This window comes from Temnothorax longispinosus, chromosome 9 (assembly GCF_030848805.1).
Source record: "Temnothorax longispinosus isolate EJ_2023e chromosome 9, Tlon_JGU_v1, whole genome shotgun sequence".
Taxonomy (NCBI): domain Eukaryota; kingdom Metazoa; phylum Arthropoda; class Insecta; order Hymenoptera; family Formicidae; genus Temnothorax; species Temnothorax longispinosus.
In genome coordinates, this window is record NC_092366.1 from 14,018,992 (window position 1) to 14,038,916 (window position 19,925).

The 19,925-nt window shown below is 41.1% G+C and overlaps 1 protein-coding gene across 2 annotated transcripts in view; it reads right to left on the reverse strand.

The window, feature by feature from the left end:
* LOC139818625 (limbic system-associated membrane protein) overlaps positions 1-19,925 on the reverse strand; it is a 167,604-nt gene that overhangs the window by 47,688 nt on the left and 99,991 nt on the right. For both annotated transcript variants that reach the window (XM_071787420.1, XM_071787419.1), the window contains exons 2-3: positions 18,852-18,946; positions 4,015-4,222 (exon numbers count right to left, since the gene is read on the reverse strand). In XM_071787420.1, coding sequence (XP_071643521.1) covers positions 4,015-4,222; positions 18,852-18,946 — 303 coding nt within the window. The remainder of the gene's footprint in view (positions 1-4,014; positions 4,223-18,851; positions 18,947-19,925) is intronic.

Consider the following 19,925-nt stretch of genomic DNA (forward strand, 5'->3'; position numbering starts at 1 on the left):
TTTAAAGCAACGGATGGCAAAAATTGCTTCATTCGTATAACTATTGGCGCGACGCAGCCATAAGACGCTTTTTTCGTTCGCCACTGAATTGTTCAAATTGTCTCGCGAGAATCGATTTTGTAGAAACGTGTAGTTTTTAAATTTATCAATTTTACATTTTCTCGAGCAACATTGATTAACTGTGTGCCATCAATGTCCATAAAACAATAATATCCTTGATGGAAGACGACATGATGTAACTTCGAACTTAAAGACTTTGACATTGCGAATAAAGAGATTAGATTTATTCGCGAGTTTCTCCGGATGAATCCCACGTGTACGATATCGTCAGTGTACGCCTGCGTATGTGCGTACGTACGATACGCAAGCGCGCACGTGCATCGACGAAAACGTTGCTGGGATCCCCGATAATTGAAACCCGAAAACATTATCTGACGAGTCGCATTATCAACGTATATATGAAGGCCGAGAGTTCAATTATGCACAATAAGACCATTCAACAGTTAATCACTGTATATCTGGCGGATCAATTACCGGATAATGTAATTTTATGCTTCCCGATTGTAGCGTATTGTGAAGCTGTTACGTCATCGACAGAGAATTACAATAGGGAAGAATTACAAATGGAAAGTCTATTTGGCGTTTTACAACTTATTTAAAGTGTACAAATCATGATATAATCTATATAAGCACAAAATTACACAACTGCAGATATTATTTTCTAAATTATGTGTTCATATTTGTAACATAGGTATTTTAAATTCCCAAATAATATAAAATAATATAAAACGTACTTTCAAAATAAGAGATGGAACCTGTTTAGTATTCATCTAAATTAAAGTTTCTAATTATACATGGAGAACCTCTTCTGCCGAAAATCAGTTTCCTCCTGTGTACTCATGATATACTGCCAGCCACTCTCTTTCCTACACGCGAGAAGATTTCTCAAGTGTATTTGAGGTTTCCTCTTAAAGCTGACCTAAATGCGATTAATGAATATGCAGTCCTATAAATTCTGACATCAGAATTGCAGTAACAATTACAGCGAGATATACAAGTACATGAGGATGAGGGATGGTCCAGCGGCGATTTCTTTATCTACATGTTCTTAATTTAATTAAATTGTGAAGCATCGGATTAATTCAGCTGACAAAATTAAACATGCCGTTACTAAGCAATAGTATCTTTCTAACGGCTATTCCAAGATTAGAAAAATACTGCGAACGAATTCGTTACATTTTCCGGGGACCATTCGTTCTGCATGTCCCCGGAACACGGCGTTATTTACCAGATATATAACCGGAGGCAATCCGCTCCGCGTAAGGGAGCGAGTTCCCGAAGGAGAATCGGTTCAACCCCCGATCTCTAGCCCTCGCCAACCGCGCGCCTCCGGCGGCCTACTTACTCGCGGGGGGAGATTTCTTAAGCGACGAGAGACCGCGACGACGTAGTGCTCCCGCGAGTTGCTGCGCGCGAGCGCCGTTAAAATAGAAAGCGCGACGGCCGCGGCGGTACATTTGCCAGGGACTACCTACTACCTACTCCGGCCGGACGAGCGCCAAGAGGGTGAGGGGATGCAGAATAATCTCACGAGAGAGAGACGAAGTTCCCCGGTAAGTAGCCGGCCGGCTATACGCGCCCCCTCCCCCCTGACCGTCGTCGTCGGTTTGAACCTGGGAAAAGGGGGTCAGGTCAGGTCGGCGCGCGCGCGAGAAGGTTGGTGCGCCGCGCCGCGCCGCGCCATCACTGCCGCTGCAGCCGCCTGCCGCTGAGAAGCTGGGAGAGCGGACCCTGGAGCGCGGGATTAGATTGCTACAGATGGGATGCGAGAGAGTCTGGCCGTATCTCGAGAATGCCAATTTGATTTCGGTACGAAACGGCGGAAGACCGTAAAGTATATAACAAACGCTACGGGTGCAACGAACCCTACGTCGCGACCGAGAGCGCAAGCAGGTCCGGTCTCCTCCGGAGTGATTCTTTCAAGAAGGAATCGCGAAAACGTTTGTATTATGTATCCCGTTTGCTTCGGTGCGCGGGCAGGTACAACGTTATAATACACGTGATATTTGAATAACGATCTCCGTATTTGTTTCCCGCTGAATTGTTGCCGCTTCGGTGGCTTAACTGAATCGAACTCTGCTTCCTATATCGCTATTGCATCAGCTTATTTAATTATCGTATCGACGAGCGGATGCGTACAGACTCGGCAAATGAATAACGAGAAGCCATTACGCAAAGTATAACTCGTGGGAATATCTTAGAGAAAGAGAGAGAGAGAGAGAGAGAGAGAGAGAGAGAGAGAGAGAGAGAGAAAGAGAAAGAGAGAGAGAGAGAGAGAGAGAGAGAGAGAGAGGGAAAGCTTTCTTTCGCCGACTTTGAGGCATGCGAAAAAGATTCGAGAAATAACGAGTTTTGAATCGCCCGCATTGCCGATAAGAGAGGATCTCGAGAAAAGAGCACGGATACTTCTTATATTTCACTTCAATAACTACGATGTGCTTTACTATAATATTGTATGATGTAATACGAGTTTCCGTCTTTCTATATTATTAAATAAAACGGTAGAATTTTTCGCTTTCTCACAGTATGTCAAACGCACGATAACAAATTCCTTTCCTTCTTTAATAAAAAAAATTAATAATCACTTATCTATTTACTCTAATTACATATATTTTACGTATCTCAATAAAATAAAATTTATTTCTAAAAAAAAATAGACACAAGACTTTGTTGCATTGTATTCAGATAAGTCAAAAATAGTCACAATATTCACGAGGAATTAATGTTTCAATCAATTTGATATTTCGCACGTAAAAACTATACATTGCTACATATCACTTAATATTATAACAGCGGCAGCTATGCTATTTAATGTGCATAATCGAGCTCTAACTCGGCTGTATCCTGCATGATCGTTGCACCCGCACCATCGCAATCGCATATCTCCGACGCATCATCCTATTTCCGTACAATTACGAGTAACATTATCTATGGAAATTGCCACTTACCCGCGCTACTATGTGCGCAAGGATTAAACCCGGCGTATTCAAACCTTAACTAGTGAACGGTCGTTCTGGCAATGGCAGATTTCATCATTAATCCGGGGGAGGAACGGAAGGGGGGCATGGCAAAACCACGGCTTGAGAAACTTCTTTAAATTGGGACGAGGAAGGGAAAGGTGAATAACGGCGGCATTGGTTAGACGGCAAAGTGAGGGAGCGAGAGAAGATTATGATACCGCAAACGCGAACGAGAGTGGAGGAAAAGGAGAAGAGGAACGATGAGTCGTCGTCCGGTGATACCCGAAACGAAGTCTGAACGACGGGGAAACCGATGAAAGCGGTCTCCTATTAGCATTCTGTATAATCTACTTGCGAGTGCATTCGAGCAGCGACGTACGACTAAGCCCCGCAGTTCGGGGAGTACTCGCGGTAGTCTTCGAACTGCGGCAAGAGGCCACTTCGTAAGTTGTACCAGCCAACGGGCCCGCAGACTAACTCGGCATCGGCCCCAGAAGTTCGCATTGGTTTGGGGTTGGATTTCTGCGATTCTAGTGTGCTTACCTTTTCAGCAAACTCACGGCACGCGTTATTCCCGCGCGCGCATTCCGCATGTAATATCACGCCGCCGATTCAATGGCGTGTCGCATTAATTAATTTCTTGATATCCAGCTTCTTGCGGCGCTAATTGAATATCCAGCGGTCGAGTGTACGAGCGGGCTACGATAATCGGTATCGAGAGCAAATGGAGAGGCGACTTTGTTTCAAGTCTATTAAGTATTTTAATAATGCTCGTTCTAATTTCCGCCAATATCGTTATAGACGGCGATATAATAAATGAATGAGATATAATAATATGGAAGGAAGAGATGATAAATCGAAAGTAACAAAACACATAACAACTATCGATGTCCTATGGGAATCTTTTGATGAGGTGATATTGACGAAAATAATCGAAATATATAAATGCGACCAATTCATTGACGGAAAAAGAGACGCAGTTTTTTTTACTTACCGACCACTTCGAGATAACCGATCTGACTTTTCATGGGATCCGTGTTTATCTGACACATGTACCAGCCTCGATCGGACTCCCGCACTTCCCGTATGTGAAGGAACCATGTCCGGTGGTCGCTGTGGGAAACCGCGATTCTGTGATTCTTCGTGATCACGTGGCTCGCTATCGTCAAAATAGTTTGCGTATCGACACGCAGCCATGCCACCTAAAAAACAAACAACATAAATGTTATCATTATGTATGCTGTATGTTAATAGCGGACTATGCAGATAGGTTGGTTCAATATTAAAACCCGCATTAATATCCGAATCATTAATCAATAATAAGTTTAATCGTTGGTCGATTATACATATTGTATACATGAGAGATTGAAATAATAATTATTTTTCATTTGCATTTATTACGCTAGTACAAAATTATCTTACTATTGCTGCAAATAGATTTATTTTTGTTTAATTTATTATCTACTCTATATCTATTTTGTATTTATATATATATATATATATATATATAATTTATTGTATTCAATAATGTCCACGATATAAAACGGTCAATTTCAACTAATCCTAAAGTCTATTTTTTTGTTTTTCGATTTTTAATGCACAGTGCAGAAACCAATTAACGGCAATGCAATTAAGAGTTAATATCTTATCTAAATAAAATTATTTGCCATGTGAATTTGTCGCAAAATCGTTATCTATGTTATTTTAAAACAATGTTTTAAAATTTGTACAGAATGTAGCAATTAGAGTGCGCATTTTAACGCAATAACAAAACGCAGTTATTAATCACACGTTAACAATAAGTACTCGAGATGTGCATTTTCGTGTCTTAAGGAAAAGAGCTGTCCCTTTTTTCCCCCGCGGAACGTTCCGCGGCGCGCGGTCGAGTCCGACATCCTTTAATTCATAAGTCTCCAGCCGACTTTTGTATTCCAGTTCAACGGACCGGCGGCGATTATTTTCCCGCCGTCTACCTTTCCACCAGCATTCGCCTTCGGATTATTCCCCCACGGTTTCCGGTCCGTCCATATCAATTATAATTTTTCACAGCGGCGGCCGTACCCGTGGGTTGGAGAAATAAAACGCCGTGAGATCATCCGGCGAGAGGGGGGGAGGGGGGCGGCCATTCCGTTATTATATTATTCCAACAGTTTAATACTCTTTTATTCGCGAGTTATTCGCGCCGCGTCTCTCGTATAACGAAGTTTCGCAGATAACTGCCCCTGGTTTGTTGCATACATACTGTTCGCGCCTAGATCGTCGATCAAGTAATTTATAGTAATTTAGCGAGGCGGACGTGTGCGTATTGAACCGAACGGTGAACAAAATAAACCTCGATGAATTATGGCGTTACGGAGATTATATATAAGTCACAAAGTTATCGCGAACTACAGCGAGAGAACAACCTTTGAAAACGCAATGGCAGTTCAGTAATGAATCTGCGGCGCAGTTCGATATACGGACGGTGTAATCATCAACCGATTAAGCGCTTCCTTTATTGCCGTCGCTTTTTGCGAAGCGCTCCGAGTATTGTTGCCGTCGTGTGCGCAACGTGTTGCACACACAATCGGCGAATTAATTAAGAAAAAGGTATGTGTAACATGTTGTTGTGCATCGCTACGCGGCCCTTTTACATTACGCGCCGCCGTATCCACGGCGGAGAATCGGGGCAGACGTTATTGACATTAAATAAATCGACGAAGCATTCTTAACATTTTTCCGCCACGCCGCTGTTTGCGCTCCGCGCTGCACGCTGCACGCTCCTCCCGAGCGTAACATTCGATTACGCGATCGGCGCGCTTTCTTTGTTGGGCGATTCGAGCTCGCGGCACGCGGAGGGGGAGAGAAGGAGAGAGAAAAAAGAGGAGGGTCGCTTCCGGCGTTCTTTAAAGTAATCATTTCCCTCGGCCTGGCCGATGCAAAATGCGCGCACACGAGTCCGCCCCCCGGGGGCACCAAACATCACATGCATGTCATCCCAGAAATTATAACGTAAACGGGTATAACGTCCGCGGGAATAAATGTTTGCGCACTGAAATAGCAATTCCATTATCCTGCGCCTTTGAAGATAGAGGATGCAACGGGAGTTGCACGAATGTTACTCTAACGCTCCGAGAATACGGCAAAAATACCGGCTGTCCGGCAGCGAACGTAACGTGCAACAACGTATACGCAAAAGGCGCACAAGAAGTTACACAAGCGCGCAAATCGGCAAAATGCAACCGCACCTTCCCCTAGCCACGTCGCGTAAATAGCTCTCGCCCTTTTCATTTTTTCTTAACGGTCCGATTTGCCGGGACGCGCGTGATGACATTCGGATGGGTGGTTCGCTGGCTGGCTGGCTCACTCGCGGATCGTGGATTTGCTCATTGATGGACTGACTCCGTACGATCGCAATTTTAACGATCTGCCCTTTCTCTGATGCTGCAAACGTGAATAAATGTCGCGCCGGAGATGCTTCGCGCTGCCATAGCAGCGCTCAGATATCAACCTTTTATAGAGCACTAGAGTATGATATTTTATTTATCACTCCACGTGGCTGATACACGGCCGATGTTAGGATGTCATCTAGAAGGCGAGCGATACTTTATCACTCGGAAAGTAAAAAGAAAGAGGGGAAAATAGCTTTCATCTGTGATAAAAATTATATGTTGCATATTCCCTTCAATGTGAAAGTTTTTGAAAAAGCGTTAAAAATTTACTTGCTAGCAAAACGCTTTCTTCTCTCTTCGCTAACAGTAAGCGAGACAGAGAAGAAACAAAAGGAAAACGTGCAGTGTGAGATCCATAGATCATTAATTACGTATCCATTATATTCGTGCACAGTCGGTTACCTGTTCGAGTATTATTAGGAGAAAATGGTGAACAAGTGAGCTAAAAAAGTTCTCCCGCTCGATGAGCTTAAATAAGCTTTAATAATTTAGTTCTTCGTTAAATTTTTTTCAAATTATTATTAATTTTTCTCATTTAGGAAAAGGTTAATTATGTCAAAATAAATAAGTGATGAAACGTGCTTATGAAAATGGAAAAAAATGGGGGAATAGTAACGGCTGATATACATCTCGTTAATCTGGAAGATATACTCTAGGACGAAAGGACCACGGGAGCTTCATTAGCGAACCGTCTCTCAGAACCGTCCGTCGACCTTTACTCCCACATTCGACCGCGTCGATTACTCGGTTAATTATCTCAGATGACGCTGCTTCAAAGTCACCGGTATGACGGAAAGTACAGAGGGGAGATAGAGATAGAGGGAGAGAGAGAAGATTCGGAACACGTGCGTCTAGTACGGGTCCGACTCTCGGATGCAGATATCAAGCCGGGCGCCTGTAAATCTGCCAGAGACCGGTGTGAAACGCTGGATGGGTTGGATTAGGGCGAGGAGGCAGAGGTCGAGGACTGGTCGACCACCTAGTCGGAAGCACCGCCATGAACTATTGCATTTGATATCCACACCAATGAATGGAAACGTTGAGCGCCCTGTCCAGCGTGGCGCCGCGCCGCCATCTCTGACCACGATGAACGTGAATGCAGGTATAATGCCCCCGTCGTGCTTCCGCCGACTATGATAACCAAGTATTTACGGCCCGCGAGACCATCGCGCGAGTTTCTGTAATTTACGGAGACTCCGAGAACCCGGCCCGCGTCGGCGACTATGTGTCACCCTCCGCGGGCTTTCCTCGGCGCGGAGTTTCACGATTTTTCTGGGTGGAACTGCAGGTGGCACCCTACTGCGCGCTCGCTAGCCTCCTTATCATATACAAAAAATTTAATTTTAATCCTAGCTTGCTACACTCCAGCCCAATAAATCGCTAAACGTTTTTTGTTTCTTGATTATCATAAACATCTTATTCAGAATCTGTATTTCCAATTTCTACAGTACAAGCTTAAAAATACTAATTAGAATAAAGATGACAATGCGACAAAAGTCGAGCAATCTCACGGACCGGAGTGTGGCAGATTAAGGACTCGAAAACAAATGTAGCTAGCTAGGGTCAAGGGTCAACAGTAGCTCAGTGCAATTTTCCTTCTTAAATAACAAGCACTCCTGTAACTATATGTCTTTTGACGCCATTCTTATGAAATGTTACTTACAAATGACACTCTTGCTCTTAACACGCATGGAATGTACCGTCCATCTCGCCTCTAACAGCACTAATTACGTCGGTACGGTGCTTCCCGCACAACCACAATCCCGGAGAAACCCTCTTGATGTTCATGCACAGGCCGTGCACACTGACGCATCCATAAACTTGTTTCGCGCGACGGCTTTCCCGACTTTCCCAACATCCGCGACGTATCCCAGGAAACATTTGGTTCAATTTCTACTTCTCAATTTCCGCCTCCCTCCGAGTTGCTTCCTCCCAGAATCGTGGCCCGTTCGCTCACCGTGTTCCTCGAACGGTTGGTGGACCCCCGAAGTTTTTGACAGGTCCGCTCTCAGATGGGGGAACCTAAGCAGAGATTTCGACGAACTTCGTTCGCACGAGCGAGAGATCGCAATGTTATGGTCATCGGTAGTCGCCGGGGATCAGACTCGTCGCAAGAGAGAGAGCCGAGATTAGACTAGACTCGTAAGATTCATTTTCAGGGGTATACGTGCCGGCGAATGCGCCAACGATTACGTCGACAGCGACGACGGTTCAGAAAGGCGTGTGTATGAGTTTTACGACTTTACACGAGAAGTCCATCTTGGATCGTATATTTCCACACTTGCGACATTCGGGCCCTGCCTACTGGCATCAGAAAACCTCCGTGGTTTTCGCGTGCCTTAAATCAGTGCCAGCCGTTATCTTTGATTAGTCATAGCTTTGCAATTTCATAAATCCTCGGACGAAACACGAATTCGCGAGCGAATTTTTCCCCTTTGTGTTGCATCTTTCAAATTTCTATGAATGGTACCTACTCTGAAATTATCGGAAGATTACACGCGAGAAAAACGCGTGTAGATATCCGACAAATATTACTCCAGTTACCCGTAAACATTACCATCGATTCTGCACTGCTGTCACAGAGCGACCTTTTTTTCCGCAAATTTGTTTTCAGTTAGTTTCTTTGCGCTAGCGCGACGGGAAAAAACTTTAAAATTTCTGGGTACTCGCACGCAGTGCCATATTTTAATGTAAAGCAGATATTAATGAAACAACTTTCCAGAATTTTTTCCATTTCGCGATAAAATGTGAGCTTAATGGAAAATTTTCAGATCGCACCAGGACAAAGGACTTTCAAGTTACGGGAATCTTTTAGCAACGATCGTAAATTTGCGTCTTCACACGAACGTCGTGAAAAACCGTGCATACATACATACGCGCACGAACTCGCAATATTAAGTTCAAACGAAATAAAGTCGCAGCAATTTCGAAATTCAGGCTTCTTGCTTTTGCAAGGAATATTAACTAAGCCCGCATGCAAACAGGCGCTCGTGCCGCGGTGATCCGCGGGCTCGATATAATTTCGCGCCGGAATTGAATTTCAATACGCCACTTTCCTATCCGCCGTTATGAGGGTTTCTTTTTTTTTCTTCTTTTTTTTCATTGGATCTTACCGCGAGCGCGGATAATCGGCTCGAACGACGAAAATGCATTCTACGACGATGCACTTTGGGAGATCTCGGGATTTCATCACCGTTAGCAGACGTTCCACCTCGTTCCCGGGGCTGCATTGAAATAAAGTTAGCGAAACGTTAACCACCGTCGAGCCACCGTGGCCTCCCCCTCTGGACGTTGAAGTACTTCCCCCACCCCCGTAACCCTCTGGCTTTTAACCGGAGTAAAGTCTCCTCCAGATAGGACTCTTCTGTACGACGCGATACGAAGTTAAGTTGATCTCGACAGTGAGATCAACTTCGTTAGAATCGGATAACCGCATCGAATTACCACGTGATTCATAAATATCACTTCAATTGATGGAACACACGTCATATATGTACAGGGTGTATCATAAGTCACCTCTGGAGAATGAATCGACTTACTTTGACTTTGTCAATTCATTCTCGATGGGTCGTGGCTTATGATACTCCCTGTATATTTATTTAAATGATACAAGTAAATTCATGTGTGTTATTTTTACACGCATAAACGTCTAAAACTGACACATCTGACTGAAGTTCGTTTTACATGTTTTGTTGCGTGTTAAATTAACGTTGAATTAACGTTAATCGTATTAAATTAAAAGTTAATACGTTCAACCGTGTTAAATGACGTGATTTAAAACGGCAAGAAATGTGTAAGAACAGCTTCAGTTAAAATAACACGCTTGAATTTGCAGTGTACAATTACCGAAATACCGCCTCGTCCTATTCTCAGAGTACAGTCGCATAAATTCACGTTACATCACTTAAAAAATGCACGCATCTAAGCCCTTCGTGAGAACTCGGAAAGAGATACCGAATGATACTTAATACATATGAAAACCAGTAATTCTGAGCGGTTGGAAGAACGAGCCAACGGCCTACGAAACGTGTCTGCTTGGCGCAATTGGCGCAAGGGGTTAACACGCGAGATACGGTAACCCGGCATAATGATGGGGATATTAAAGTAATTAAGGTCTCCAAAGTAGTCGACGAGTGTTGTAGCATTAGGTATACACGGTCTCTCTCTCTCTCTCTCTCTCTCGAAGGGCTCTCCTCGAAATGTCAGGACAAAATGTCATACGTGATTCCGTATATATGCTCGTCTACACGCTCCTTTACAGGCGGTTCGATATTAGCTCCCGTTATCAAAACTCGCGTCTCTTCGTTCCGCCTATACGCAAAGGGATAAAGTTCAAACTTAATTGCGCCGCTAATGCGCGATCTAAATGCATGCGTGACGCGAGCAACGAGAGACTGCCTTTTTTTCTTGCCCTGTATAAAGCTTGTGGCATATTTTTAACTTAGGTCGGAAGCTTCTCTCTTTTTCTCACGGCCGGTAGAAAAGAGATATCTTTGCGAACTTTAATTAATATTGCCGTTACGGTACACCTTTGCATTTTTCTCTTGGAGTGCAATTTTAACTTGACGGCGCAATTTAATGGATGTAAATGTCACGAGAGCGTAATCATTATTCGTAATTATTTAAATGGGAGGGGGCGTAAGCGCGTGAATTAATATTTTTCCTACTAGATAAAATGTCGCGTCGAATCAACTTTTGGGCCAACCTTTAACTCCCACCCAGTTAATACGCGAAAGGTCGAGAGGATTAAACCTAATCGTCCCGCTAATGCACGATCCAAATGGATATTTGTCCCGCGGGTATCCGAAAGAAGACCGCAACAATGCGGGAACGGCAAACAACATTGGATTCCCTGTGTTCCAAATCTCTGTAGTAATTACGCAGCAAATTGTGCCGCCTGTAGCAACGTATACCATTAGCAGCGGCAGAGATTAGACACGTTTGCGTTTTTGTCAAAAGAGCTTAATTAATCGAAATATGAGCAAAGGCAGAGGGATATTTCGCGCGAAAAGTATCTTCGGCAAAAAAAAAAAACGTACGTGATAATGTGATTTAGACGCGTCTATATAACAAGCGTACCTGTTAACGCGCGATAAACGTTGCACAATTTTGAGTATCCCGCAATTTGCATTAAACCATATTCATCCGATGATATTCAAATTTAGTTAAGTCTACTGGCTGATTAATCCAGTACAAGCGCGATGGCGCATATTACCGGGTGACTGTGCTCTCGACTCCGATATTTATTTCTGACATGAATAAAATAAAACGCGAAGAATTGGGATTAAATGAGATTATAAGTATATAACTGGGCGATCAACGAAACGTCGATTCTTTAATTGCCTGACGTTAATATCGGCTATTGATATCCGGAGATCACGGACGCGATTCTTCAATTAACGAATTATCTAGCTTTACGTCGCGGCGTCGCGGTTGTGGATCGCAAAAGCACGGCCACTGAAGCGCGATCGTTTCGGTAATCTGGCGTTCCAAATGCATATCGATCTCACGAGCGCTGCGACAGGAGATTTACATTTTCTTTGCTCGTCCACCCTCTTCGCCCCCCTCCCACCGATTAAATTACATTACAATGCTCCGGGTCTGTCAAACGGCGGAATAATCCCGCAAATGTTCCTTTATCATTGTCATGAAATTTACCATCGTGAAATATTTCGTGAACGCGAATCCTTATGAATCTTCGGGGAACGGCCTAAACTCCGGCGGTATCATTCCTTTGTGCCCTTTTACATTCATTATACAACATGCCGTGGACTAAAGGCAAGGCTAACTGCCACGTTAATTCTCTATCTAAATGCACATTTACTTCATGAATATCGGTCTAATATCGACTGCGAGCGGCAGTCGTGAAATCTGTCGAATCTTCGCGAGTGAAATGTGTACCGCGCTGGCCCGTCTTCGGTCGTCAAATTTTTATAATAGATAGACTATTCAAATTCGCGCACTTGGGTATTTACTTTAATGTCGATAAAACAAGGGACTAAAACCGCGCTCTCTTTTTTACATTATAAAATTCACTAGACTACGACGTCGATAATATTATTGCGCCGAGACAGAGTGAAAAATTGTTCCCCTCCATTAATCGCGTTTGCTTTCTAATTAGCGAGATCGATTATACGTTTACAAGGTTGCCAAGAGTTACGGGCTTGTGCCCTGTCACGCTTGAGAACAACCGAGGGGTCCGAAGGGGTTCGTCTCGTAAAACTTTTAACTTCATCAGCTATCCATTTAAGCAACGTAGTTAGTATATTTTACAAATTGATGCAATTTTCCATGCATCAAACGTTGGATTTCTTTACCGTTGCGCAACTAGCCTCAGTTACGAAAAACAGTGTAAAATGGATGTCAACGAAATATACCACAACTGGATGTAAATAATGGATAAATGATTAAATACTTAAGAGAGGGAGATTACATGCGTGCGCGGTATTAACGACAATCATATTTTCACAGCGAAAGCGAGGGGATAAGTGCCTCCATTTACCACTGTTTTTCACCAATTCCCGATTGCAATTGGACAGCTGGAAACAAATAGAATCCGGGGGGCTCAGCCAAGTACACCGGTACATTCGGGCAGTTACCGAGTTAATAGTTTGTGGATTTAATCCGGCGAATCCAGTCACCATTATATAATGGCACTGTAGATCGTTCCAGAGAAATGGTTGAATCGAGTGAGAGAGTCCCGGATTAGCGGATGCATCAGTGCTTACAGAGGACCATGATTAATCCAGCCCTATGGCCCGAAAGCCGATGAGTCGATGGCGCGGCCTGCAGGCAGACGAAGCGGAACGCGGAGACGGCGGCGGTGTTTGCGAATTCAGATTGATCTGCGACTGCCAGATGCAACTCCTCTCGACGACGTGTAAATTCGCTTCTCCCGTCGTCAGGGATATAAATCGTCGGTGAAATGAGTCGGCGGGAAATACGGTGGAGAAGTACAACGATCGCGATCCTAAGTGCCAATTAGACGACGCCCGCCCCCCCCCCCCCCGCACCCGGTCTTATTGGAAGAAGATCGGATCAGTGTCGGCGACATTGATCGCTGAATATTGCTGAATATTACGTATCCGCGTTGAACGTTATCATAATGAAGAACCATTACCCCTTCATTAAGGAGTAAAACGATGAATGAGCAATGAGCGTATCGTATATCTTATATTCAGGCACATCTCGATTTCATTTCGAGTATTATTCCAAGTTCTAGTTCGCGCAAGATACCGCGCGCCGTTAAATTCGCCGATAATTAACGTACCGTTATTATTAATGAACCAAAAGTTACATTGTCTCACACTTAGCTGTGCCAGAGGCGGCGCAATTAGTTCGTTATCAATGTTATCATCTAGTTGTTTTAATTATTGAAATTGACTTGTGTCACGACGCGGAGCTGTCTCGCCATATTTACGTTTACAAAGACAGTCGTGCGCGCTTCAGCTCATAATTAGAACTGAATCACAGATAACGATCGAAAGGAACGACGCGACGCGACGGTAGGAACCAAACGGTAATCGGCTATTCGACTTTAAGCCCAGTCGGGCATTAATTAACGAGTCGCAGCTATTCGAGTCGAGGAGCCGAATGCGCGGACCAAAACTTTACAATTAAAATCTAAAGCGGAGCCTTTAGCTCTCGGTCGAAACTATAATCTTGAGAGGACTATGCTCAATCACTCGGTCAACCTATTATTATATCCCGGGGCCATAACTTAGTCCTGCTTTCATGAACACCTATTATAGCGTTGCTATACTGAATGTCCCAATTCCGTCGCGCGACCTGTCGAATGCATGATTGACCGAGAAGATGTAATTGTTTCAAAAGCAAGACTAATAATGCAGCTTCTACTAATTAAACTTTCAAATGATTAGCGAAACAGGTCTCGAGGGATTAAATAGATCATAGATCATATAGATTATAGGTCATCTTTCGATGAAAACGGAGTTCATTCCTTTATTACGAGAACCGCAACGGGCGCTTAATGCATTCGGCTACAATTACCATTCACCGTCACACGTTATTTTCATCGTATACCAGTGGGCGTAAGCAGTGAGATATCCGTCCGTTCGCGATCAATGACGGAGAACATTTGACATCCGGTACGCCTGACGTGACTGACGAAAAGCTCGTGGCCGAATATCGCGTCACCTGGAGAAGTAAAAGGGTTAATGCCCGCGGCGGCGCGTATCACGTGTAAACCGGGAGAGCCTGGAGAGGCGCCGTTATCTCTCTCGCATCGTGACGATTCGAGCTTTCCGGCATAGTTGCAGGCTGTTATCCGTCATCTTAATGCATAGCCGGAACACCGAGCGACGCACCGCTGGCTTATAAACGGCGCGATTATTCCGCCCTATTCCTATCCATCGGGCTCCCCCTATCTTCGTATGACCAACACCACGTCGTCGTCCCCACGTAAGCAATGTCGGCCGTGGACGGGTCCGCGTGGTCTCTATATAAATGCATCGATTTGAATTTCATGTCGGGGCGAGCCCCGGCGAAGGATGAATAGTTTTCAATACCTTTCCTCTTGTCGATCCTTCGCGATTCCAGTACGCCGTTCATCGCGTATAAATCTTCCCTCGCTCTCGCAGATGCTCGCTATTCTTCGAATTTCGTAGTAACTGTGTTTCCGCGAGGAGCTGCACGCTAATATATATGTAACTTATTTGAAAATATATATATTTGAACGATTGATCGTTGAGAAAAGCTCTATCTACACAATACAACTTGTGGACCAAGAATGATGACTATTATTATGCTAATGTTTTATATGATCGACAATTAGAAGCCAAATAACCTCTATCGTCCCTTAATTAAACAGCCCTCAATTAATTCTCGATTGATGGAATGTAATTCAAACGTTGTGGAAGCCACAGTGCGAACGGCAGATCAGTACTCAATTGCAATTCGGGCAGCCTCGTGCATGAAATACCAGTTGTTACAGTATTGCTTCTAATTGATCAGAAAAATAAAAGATTTGCAAAATAATAATATTTAGAAAAAAAAAATGCTATGTGTGTAACAATAAAATTTCTTATATGTAAAAATAATTTACAATTAAATTAAGATACAATGTTAAGTGACAGACATTATTGTTATGATACGAATAGCCAATTCAATATTTATTTGTACGTAATAACTGCATGTCATTTTTAAATCCAAAAGATATAAAATATTATACTAAAAGCGACACCGCAAATGATCATAATGATATCATAAATATCGTTACGCGAATATAATGCGTAATAAGCGTTTGGTATGAAATTATGTAATGAGCTTGTGCCCCAAATATCAAGCTTGTGGCTTTCATACATACATCTTACATGCCGCGGACATTAACGAGCTCTTCAAATTGTGTAATTAAATTGAGTAATTAAATCGTATAATATACTTACAAATAAAATTTATTTATATTTTATATTTATGTATACAAGGTGTCCCATTTTAAATAATGCATTTTAATATCTCTTCTGTAACTCGTCATAGACAAAAATGCTTCAGACAAAAGTTATTTAGCTTGAAGGGGGACACATGATTCTGATGTAAGCCAAAAATGTCGTAGATGTTTTCATCGTTTTCAAAAAATTTCAAAGGCGACTAATTTCTTAAATGAAACTTGATTTTTTCCTTGAGATAAAAGTTATAGATCTTGTCGAGACGTTTTCAAAACACTATAATGAAGCTCTCCTTCGTTAAGAATTTTCTGAGATATTTTAAATTTTGTCATAATATTTTTCACGAAAGAGAGCTTCATTATAGTGTTTTGGAAACGTCTCGACGAGATCTGCAACTTTCACCCCAAAAGAATCATATTTTGTTAAGAGTGTCCTTCGATGCATCATTGAGAAGTTATGCGCCCTTGTTCGATCACCTGAATGGAGTACGTCACTCCAGTCAACACTAGGGAGGAGTTAATTGAAAGGATCATGGGAGCTTTTGATCAAATCAGGAACAATATTGAAATGTTCCAAGCAGTAAGAAATGCAATGCTACACAGATATGATAAATGTAATCAAGTCTGCAAGGCAGACACTTTGAGCATCTCCTGTAATAAGATATACAAATAAAATTTAAAAAATCAACAAAAAATTGTTAGACATCATGCGCAATACTATCGTGGAAATTGCTTACTTCACAGGCGATCTGAATAAAAATAAAAAAAAGATTTTTCAAATTAATTTTTATATATAAGATATAAATACATTTTATATGTATTTATATCTTGTATAAGACTTCACAGTTAGAATGTAGTAAAAGTGTAGTAAAAATAATGTGCCAAGTGCTTTCAACAAGACTTTGTCAAAGCATTCTTTTTCGTCAACATTTTTCAGCAATTATAATTCATTGGTGCAGCTAACATAAATAGCATTTAATGTGAACAAAGTAGCCGAGCACTTTCATTACAGTTCACAAAGTTAATGCCCTATTGTTTGAGACGCTTTTTCGTTTACACTGCAACGGCACCCTTTTCTGCGCGACTTTCTTATTGGTCGCGCTTTCCTACTGTCTCGAATGTCAAACAAATATATGCTCAGAAAAATCTCTCGCACACCAGCTTATTTATAACCTAACTTCGCGCGCGCACACCAACCAGAAAACGAATAAAAATGTAACCATTTATTCTAATGAGAGTTTATGCGCGAACTTTGCATGACAGTTGCAGCAAATTCGTGAAAAGCTAGAGCTGTGCGTATGCGTTGAGAAAAATCTGCGTGATTATTTTGGGCGCACTTATTTGACGAACAGAATTTTGCATCGATACAAAATCAATTTACGGTTATGAGGCAAAAATAGATATTTGTTATCTTAATGCAAAAAATTTGCATTAGAATTTTTGTCGGTATTATTCGATTAATATCATTAATCATTCGAGTATATATTTACAGTTCTATTACATATTAATCGGGGACAGGGGAAAGGCTGATGAGCAACCGATCCCTCAAGTCGGGAACTTTATCAAATTCCTCCTTGAGACGCCGTTCTTCCTTCACGCGGTTTTCATTCCCTAATTAGTACTTCGCGAAAGCCATTACCTACATAACATTGTCGCTAAACCCACTTTAGCTGACGACAGCTGAACCGGAATTGCGAATAAAGACCGAATAAGATCGTTCCAGCTTGTACCCCGATGAGTATTCATTTTTATACCTCTCTACGTAATTTTACTAATTAATTAACTAATTGCTTCGGCTACGCAGAAGGATTCTTCAGGCCGCCGTCTGAAGTGCGGCGGTGTAAAGAGCGCCGGGGAGAGATAGAAATTCATTAAATTTTTTTTCGTGGTTTGCCAACGAGGTCAATGGGTTAAACAACTCGACCCATTGTATAGTTATTCCCGGATTCTCTTTTATTCCAGAATATTTCTATGAGTGATGGTTTTAATCTCGTAATATATCGTATCTCTTATATGCTATAAAATCTGCTAGTACCAACGACATGTAAAATTAATAGTATAACACTAATTATACAACTATTGAGATTATTAAATTATTTTATTGTAATTTTAGACGCATTAATGTAATTATATATGTAAAATATACAGTTTCTTATTTTATTCTTATTTTATTATTCTCAACCTGATCTGACATGACGGAACTATCTCAGACAATATATAAAAATAATGAAAATATGAAAGATATATTGTCGGTTATACGTATAACGACGGTGTATTTGCATTATTTTAAGATTTTGTCCGACCGCTACTTCCTAACATGCATCGGTAATACTTTCGCATTAATATTGCAAAACTGTCGCGTCACTTAAAGTGACTTAGCGCCATTTAGATACTTCTTATCACGAGGGGGGCATTCGCGGTAACTGTGAAATGGCCGCGCGGAATTTCGCAGACAGTTCCTAACTACTTATTCATGAATTATTCTCATAAGTACGCTATAAAAACACATTTTATGATCCCTCAAAGCAAAACTTGAGGTATAAGAATACATCATGGCTGATAAATAGATTGTCTGATAAACAGTTTAAAACGTTAAACAGTAACACTGCGATGAAAAAAGATGTTATTATTATTTCCTAATTTATAGATATTTGTATCTCGATTTCTAAAAATGAAATACTATTAAAATTGAAATATTTATTAAGGTTTTTATGGCAAGCGTGTTGATTCATTTATAAGAAAAATAAATTGGATCAAAGTAGAATTGATTTCTTGTTAATAAGAATCTAGATTTATTATAAAAAAGGCTTTAACTACATATATGTGTATTTAATGTTAATTATATAAACAATATGGAAAAGAGAAATGGTTTTTAGAGAAATTTGTTAAATGCGGCAAAAATATTGCGGCAGGTTTAATTGGCACATTGATAATGTGCCACACTTTAATGAAGAGTTGATTAGCGCTTAAACGTATACGTATAAAAATTCGAATTACCTTGTATCCGGCGAGATCTTGAACTACACAGGAGAGAATGGCTTCCCTTCCCACCGGCGCAGTTACATTGGTTATTGGCTCCTTGAATTTAGGATCTAAAAGGAAAGATAAAATTGCATTGTTGTAAAGAAGTTTGTATAATCGACGCATCACATGATAAAAGAATTTGTTTACCCTTAAAATAATCAAATGAAATAATATAAACATTTGAAAATACTTCAAACATGTCGGTACATTAATTATGTATATTAATTAATTACAAATATACACTGTTTCTATAAATAGTGCGTCGTTTATATAAATATCGATGACATTTTATTTGGATTTGCCTAGATTTTCTATTTAAAACGAGTAAACTGATCTATTTATTTACTGTTTAAGTTAAAAATCCAAATTAAATAAATTATCTTACTATTGATTAACATCAAAATTAAATATATTTGTTGCTGTCGTTGCTTTATTATAAATAAATTCTATTAGAAAAGATAATTTTATTATCTTACTTATTTGAAATACTTCTTATACTCAGAAAACATTTAATTAAGTTAACTTTTAAGTGATGCTATTGTCACATTTGGCCTTATTTCTTTAAATATCTATTTATTTATGTTTGATTTAAAAATTCAAATTAAATAAATTCCCTCGCTTATTGATTAACATCAAAGTTAAATATATTTCATGCTTCATTAAACAGATTCAATTAAAAAGGATAATTTTGTTATATTACCTTTCTTGTTTGAGAAAAATATCTTATATTCAGGAAACATTCAATTAAATTAACTTTTAAATGACGCTATTTGTCACATTTGGCTTTATTTTACTTTAACGTTTTTCAATGTTTATTGTTATTATATATACGATTAAAATGTAGATATACATACAATTTGAACAAAACATTGTATCAATAGTGAAGACGCTAATATCATATGGTAGACGCGCGGAAAAATTATATCCAGTGATATAAAATATGATATGGGGCGGCAAAAGGGCGTCGGGCAGAAAAATTGCCAGCAGCACAGCGTGAAAGATAAATGCGCGTTTGGATTGCCCGTTACAGATTTATTTCCCAGCAAT